Here is a 7,254-nt window from a genome sequence, read left to right on the forward strand (position 1 = left end):
ATAATAAATAAATAAACTCACTAGGGAGAAAGAATAAAGTAAATGAGCATTACTCTCAATTATGAGAAGTGACTTTAAAACATAAAAATCAATATTGTTTATTCTCCAGTGCTAATAAGTGACAGTTGAGGGTTAATGTAACTTGATTGACAAACTGAACATTAGAATCTTAAAGACTCAAAAGGAAGGAATCCCTTTTTCAGGGACCGTCTGTTTTATTTGTGTTCTACCTTTGTTGTCCTGATGACGATTTCTGGATTTTAGACACACTGCCCTGATTGTAGTTATTTTAACGGTGATTTGAACTTCAACGTTGGAGAGTAACTTGTGAAACTGTTGTTCTTTCCATTTTTACTCCTCCCCTTCTGCAGACGAAGCATTTTTTGACTCTGAAAATGACCCTGAAAAGTGCTGCTTGCTGTTGCAGTTCATTTTGAACTGTTTGTATAAAATCTTCCTTTTTGACACCCAGCATTTTATCAGCAAGGAGAGAGCAGAAGCCTTGATGAGGCCTCTGGTGGATCAGGTAACTGCACGGAGCAGCCGCGGCTGTGGAGGGGCTGTCACTGCTCAGTCTTTGCGGGTGTCCTGTCTGCTTGAATGCTTGCTGGCCTTTTTTTAAAGGTCTTTTTAATGAATTTGTTATTTAAAGATTGATTTTTCATGGGTATAACTTAACTGTGGAGTTTCAAGGGTTTAATTTGTCACAAGCAAGACCTGATACAAGGTTTCATAGTGCATTTAATTATGTTTTTTAACTGGGCTTTGTTGAGCGTGGCTGCCTTCTGAAGAACGAACTCCAGGATGTTCTGCTGGAGAGAAAGAGTGATGCTGAAGGGTATGAAATTCCATTTGAGTTCCAGAAGGAGGCAGTACATTTGGAGTTTTAGAATTCTATGTAATACTTAGTTTTTGAGCCTACCAATGTCATGAAGGATAGTAAAATATTATACTATCCTACAAATATTATACATTCGTTATTTTTTAAAACAGAAGAAAAAGTAAGCCCTGTTGTTCTCAAAGTCCTTGTTTTACTCTTCCTAGCTGGAGAACAGGCTTGGTGGAGAAGAGAAGTTCCAGGAGCGGGTGACGAAACACCTGATACCGTGCCTCGCACAGTTCTCAGTGGCCATGGCCGATGACTCTCTCTGGAAACCACTCAACTACCAGATTTTGCTAAAGATGAGAGACTCCTCCCCTAAGGTTGGTGACAACCTCACCTTGGTGTGACAAGCACTGAAGCTGCATGTTTTCTCCGTATAGTCTCAGCAGCCTGCAGGTGGTCCCAGGCCCCCGGGAAACTGGCAGGGAAGAATGCTAAGAACAATTGTCACTGCAGAATTACAGGTCTGATTTTCTGTGTTAGGTAGAAATTTGGGCCCAAGAAAATCTGAGTTTACCTACAGGCTATTTATAAATAATTATAAGTCCCTTCTCCCCTGACCTCAGTGGTCTATTATACACAAGTCCTAAAATACTTTTGAAATACTTTCAAATCTTGAATAGTAAAGATTAGAGATTCCTCGTGTTTTTAAAGTGCCATAGAAATGTCACTGTGCTTAGAGAGGCTTTCAGTGGTCCACGGAGCAGTCTTTCTAAGTCAGAGCAGCACACACACGATCCTTTTTCCACATTAGGCTTCCCATCTTGTGCAGTAAGTGGTGGCGGTGGGAATACAGTGTTACGGTAGGTTGAGTGGAAGATATGGAAAATTCCATATCTGAGTGTCAGAATTTTCAAACTGTTTCAGCTGTAAATCACCATTTCTCAAACTAGTTATACTGTATTAGAACCTCACTGGTTATATAGAACAGAACAAAGCAGATTTTATTTATAGAATTTATTAGTTCAGATTACTTATTAGGATATGAGTACAATGAGACTATTTTGGTAAACCCCCAAATTTTAAACCATAATTAAACTATAATTCTTCCACAAATTGCAGCATCAGTAGAGTATCAAGGAAATCCTGATTGAATGTAGGTATTCACAAACAGGTGTTTTTAATAGCTCCTCATTTTGCAGTATCCAAAGAGTCTTTCATTAAAATACCCAAAACTAGAAAAAGAACTAGTAGGGGTTTTGTTTCAAAGTGAGTTACTGACAATGCCTACAACTGCTTGCACTCCTTATTACAGACGAGGCATGTGAGAAACTCCGAATTTTTTGTTTAAAGTTCCACAACTAGGACGTCATGATGCAGTTTGTTTATTATTCAGTGCTGAGATGAGAGCATAACCCACTCAGGTGCCCTGGACCCTCCTACACTACAGCACTGACTGCTATCTGGCCCTGTGGGGAGGGACCCTGCAGAAATGGCCAGGGATGCTTATTGCCACTTCGGCACCAGGCCAGGCAGCCTGGCAAACTGGTGAGCTCCAATGCAGTTTAATTTGGTGACAAGCTTGCATTTGCACATGGTATTTTATTTTATTTTAAAGGAAAATGTAAAAAGACATTAAAGATCTACAGGGCTGGAACACAGTTTGGAAAACACAGATTAATAAAGTTGCCCATATTATAAAATAAACCGGTATTGTAAAATAAAAGTTGAATGGACTTAACAAAGTAGAAAAAAAAAAACCCACAGGTAACATAACATTAGTTTTGAAAGCAGAGCTTGACTCAACTCAGTACAGATCTTAAAAGAATGGGGCAGCGCCTGTGGCTCAAAGGAGTAGGGTGCTGGCCCCGTATACCAGAGGTGGTAGGTTCAAACCCAGCCCTGGCCAAAAACTGCAAAGAAAAAAAAGACTGAAAAGAGCAATACTTTTTTTTAATTCTTTCATCCCTTTCAGGTTCGATTTGCTGCTTTGCTTACTGTATTAGCACTGGCTGAAAAACTCAAGGAGAATTATATTGTCTTACTACCAGAATCCATTCCTTTCTTAGCAGAACTGATGGAAGGTAATTCCCAAACTGTTAAACTATTAAGAAATAATTACAGTAAAATTCTGTGAAAATGTGCCCAGGGATAATGCGTATTTGGACATAAGGTCATTAGCAGTTGATCCAGTCTTCTGCCCTGCTCCCAGCCTCAAGTACGCGCAGGCTCCAGTTCCTCTACTGAGTAGGGTGGAGGGAGCGACTTAGAAAGTGGCCACCTGGTGATCACTTGAGACTCTGTTTACAGTATAAACTTAACTGTCTATTGTGGATTTTTTTCTTGTGATCATACAGATTACAATATTGTTTTTAATGAACCTCATACATTCATATGACTGAATCTTTTGGTCCCCAAATGTGGGGTTATTGTATAGAAATGTCTGTGTCCACTTTGAGTAACGGCCATCCATTCAGTACTTGAAGTTAGGTGATATACGAGGGTTATCTCATTTAATCCTCACAACAGGACTATCCCTGTGCCATTATCCCTGTTTTAAAAGGAGGAAACTAGAGGCCTAAAAGTTTTCGATTATTTGACACAGGTGACAAAAGTGTAAAGAGGAAGCAGAGGTCTAGACAATCACATTGTCTAACCAGGTCTAGACAACCAATATCTCAACATACCCTTTTAAGCATTGTACCACCGCATGGCCCAGAAACAACCATGTGATGAAGCAGGCATGGTGGGATGAGCACACTGGTTCTTTTATATTGATGATCTACTTTGGCTTCTCTAAACCAAACAAATGCATTCTCCTGTTTCTTGCCTCCTGCAGAAGGGCTGTGTGAGCTATTCAAGAGAGGCATCCTGAGGGGGTTTGAATTGGAATTTGTCTACCTGTTTCTGGGGCTTCTGTCTGCCTGGAGGGAGGGAGTGAGGGGAAAGCAGGACTGCAGAGTATTCCGTGGTCCTTTGCCTCATTTTGCTCTTATGATTAAACGATTGCCAGAGGATGAAGACATTTAGAATTAGGCTGATGCCTGAAGCAGGAAGGTGGACTGACTCAGATTTTAATTTTATTGATTGATTTTTTTTTTTTTAGATGAATGTGAAGAAGTGGAGCATCAGTGCCAAAAGACTATTCAGCAGCTGGAAGCGATCCTGGGGGAGCCACTCCAGAGCTACTTCTGAAGCTCTTTGATCTTTCAGACTCTGCTCAGAGTTGAAATTTATTTTTCGTATTTTTATTTTGGGGTGTTTGGTGCCATGTTACTTTTGGTGCCTTAACACCTACTGGACTTAATCACTTCTAGACAGAATTCCCACATGGTTTGTGCTACCATATAAGCCTCTCCTGCCAGTTGTATAGAGTTTCAAAACAAGTAAATGTTATATGATGTTTTAATATACTCTGCTGGGTTTGTTTAACATTTGTTATAGTATATGATTGATATGTTTAATTTTAGCACCCAAAGCTGGGATCTCATGTAGACTGTAAAGCCTTAACTCTTCTGTGTAGCAGTATCTGGTGGACTTGGCATCCATGGTGATTTCACTCAGATTAGCACTCTACCTCAACTAAATGACAGTGAACAGTTAATCTGCATTCAGCAGGAATACTTTTGACTGCAAAGTCATTTGGGATTTTTACTTTTCATTTTGAGTAGAAGATGCTTTAGCCTTAATTTCTTTGTGCAGGCCCATAGAGGGAAGCAGTTCTGGAATGTAGCAATAGCCTGCTTATAAAATAGTCCACACCTGGCTGCTCCCAGAAATGCTAGGTAGCATGAGGGTGCCCCTCCAGGATTACAAATGATCATGATTTCACTGGTGGTTACCCCAAGAATTACTAATATAGCAAAGAAAGTAAATACAAGTAGGTTTTTTTTTCAATACTTTGAAGTACCCTAATCTCTTGTACTGTGTCATGGTGAAGCTGGTAAGGACTCAAACAAAAATAAACCAATCTGCCTTGATTTTTTAAAGGTATCTAAGAACTATCCATAGAATGTCCACATTAGTTTGAAAACCTGGGCTCTAATATTAAACAGAGTTGTGGAACTGTGCCAAGCAAAAGGCCAACTTGCAGGTTAGAGAGACAGCTTTTTAGAAATGCACATTTCTTTCTAAGAAATATCTCAACAAAAATCTTAAGATTTTGCATTTGTCAAAGAATCAGTCTTTCCAGCTTGAACATAAATGAAAATGAACGTTATGTTCAAGATTAAGAGAAACAGTGAGTGGGTTTTTTTCCTAAATGCCTCACATTGTCCAAGATCTCAGCCACATTCTTTGATGATTGTTTTGAGATGAGACAATAGTCTCACAGCATCGCCCTCAGCAGAGTGTGGTGGTGTCACAGTTCACAGCAACCTCAAACTCTTGGGCTTACGCAATTCTCTTGCCTCAGTCTCCCAAGTAGCTGGGAATACAGGCACCTGCCACACTTGGCTATTTTTTTATGTAATTGTCATTGTTGTTTAGCAGGCCCTGGCCAGGTTTGAACTTGCTAGCCCCGGTGTATGTGGCTGGTGCCCTAACCACTGAGCAACGGGCACCAAGCCTCTGATGATTTTTATGAAGAAAAAATAACTGAGAGGGATTCTAGAGACTTCTTGCCTCCTATAACTTTCCCTGCTCCCCCCCCCCCAATATTTTTCTAGGGTTGGCAAGACAGACTGTGATAAATAAACATGAAGCTGGAAAAGAATTAAGGGCTAACAGTTTCTACGCTGCTTTAAAAAAAATAAGATTGGTAATAGTATTCTTTTTAACATATGGATAGAAATAACATCTAACCAAAATCTGCTACAACAAAATTCTGCCCAGCAGATTCCAATAATAAAATGATCTGACTTGACTGAGCTTCTATCCCTCCCCTCTCCCAAACCTTTGGCATTTCCTGTGACAAGATACGACTGGTAAAGATCCTACACAGAACTGCTACCTCCCTTCCAATAATAGAAAAAGTGCAGAAATGCAGCTGATTCAGGTTTGATTTTAATCACTAACAGTGTAACAAGTGTTTTCATCTCAGTTACTAAGGAAGACTAATCTTTAGAACAGTGGCCACAAGCCGTGGTTCACAGGCGGACAACAGATTTCTAGGTCACCTCCCTGCCTCCTTCATGGGTCTCTCAGTGGTATATGGTACTTTCTGATAGTGCCTATTTTATGAATTTCTTAATACTATTTTTTTCTTACTTTTATTATTTAAAGTTTTATATATTTTTTGACAGAGTCTTACTCTGTTGCCCTGGGTAGACTGCCATGGCATCAGAACTACGGTCACCTCAAACTCTTGAGCTCTAGCAATTCTCTTCCCTAGGCCTCCTGAGTAGCTGTAGCTGGGACTATAGGTGCCTGCCACAATGCCCAGCTAGTTTTTCTATTTTTAGTATTTTTAGTAGAGATGAGTCTCGCTCTTGGTCAGGCTGGTCTTGAACTCCTGAGCTCAAGCAATCTACCCACCTCGGCCTCCCAGAGTGCTAGGATTATAGGAATGCACCACTGCACCCGGCCATGAATTCTTTAATTCTAATCTTGACATTACTGTGCTACCCACAAATGTCTTACAAATTAAAAGCATCTTGTCTTTACTGTGAACTCTCCGTAGGAGTCTGTATAGACACTGTAAATTCAGATACATAGAAATCAGCTGCCTCGAGCTTGACATTAATTTCATCACCACTTATTTTTTTGTTTTGCTTTGGTTTGTTGCCTTAATTTATGTGCTGTGTTCAGATGTCATGTTAATTATTTGGTAAAACTTATGCTAGTAGAGCTAGATGTATATATTGCACCAAAGAAAGTGAATTGCCAGGTGTAAGTCGGCATCAGTCCTCTCAGTTGTGGGGTGTCACAGAGCATGGTTAGGGAAGGAGGAGTGCCTTCTACAGAGGAGCGTCTGGAGTGACTTAGCAGCTGCACAACTCGAATCCCGAGGGGCCCTGATGAGGTTGTGTAGAGCACAGAAGCATCCCGGCTCAAAAGGACACAGAACATGCTGGTTTCTGGCACCAGTGTGTATGTGTCCAGCCCCTAGCACAGCCCCAACATTTGTCCACCTGTTACACCAGATGCTTAATAAATACTCATTGAAAGTGATTTTCAAAAGAGGCGGCGAGGGTGGGCAAGAACAGGGTGACAAAGTGTTAGACACAGTCACGCTGCCTGGCGAGGACTGAGCACGCCCAATGGGACGCATGTTGTGCAAGCTCATTTAGCAAGATAAACAATAGAGTGACAGATGCGTTTGGACGAGTCAGTACCACAGTAGCCATTGTGTATTTCAGGGTTCATAGCAGTCGCATCAGCTACCAGCTCCTGACTTCCAGTAAGTGGATATCCCCGTTAATTTCCAGCATGTCGATACTGCTGAGCTCCTTAAACCTGTGCTTGTATTCCAGGCTGTGTACACCGTTTAT

General features: G+C 40.8%; 2 protein-coding genes across 2 annotated transcripts in view; one reads left to right on the plus strand and one right to left on the minus strand.

The window, feature by feature from the left end:
• The window catches only part of HEATR1 (HEAT repeat containing 1), a 59,620-nt gene extending 55,386 nt beyond the window's left edge, over window positions 1-4,234 (plus strand). The window contains 4 exon segments of the mRNA XM_023509021.1: window positions 372-526; window positions 1,045-1,203; window positions 2,799-2,907; window positions 3,930-4,234. Coding sequence (XP_023364789.1) covers window positions 372-526; window positions 1,045-1,203; window positions 2,799-2,907; window positions 3,930-4,018 — 512 coding nt within the window. The 3' untranslated portion in view covers window positions 4,019-4,234.
• Window positions 4,235-7,095: 2,861 nt separating this feature from the next.
• Window positions 7,096-7,254, minus strand: part of LGALS8 (galectin 8) — a 17,810-nt gene continuing 17,651 nt past the window's right edge. Inside the window, exon 11 of the mRNA XM_023509022.1 lies at window positions 7,096-7,254. Coding sequence (XP_023364790.1) covers window positions 7,144-7,254 — 111 coding nt within the window. The 3' untranslated portion in view covers window positions 7,096-7,143.

The sequence above is a fragment of the Otolemur garnettii genome, unplaced genomic scaffold (assembly GCF_000181295.1).
Source record: "Otolemur garnettii isolate 467f Iridium unplaced genomic scaffold, OtoGar3 scaffold00312, whole genome shotgun sequence".
Classification (NCBI taxonomy): domain Eukaryota; kingdom Metazoa; phylum Chordata; class Mammalia; order Primates; family Galagidae; genus Otolemur; species Otolemur garnettii.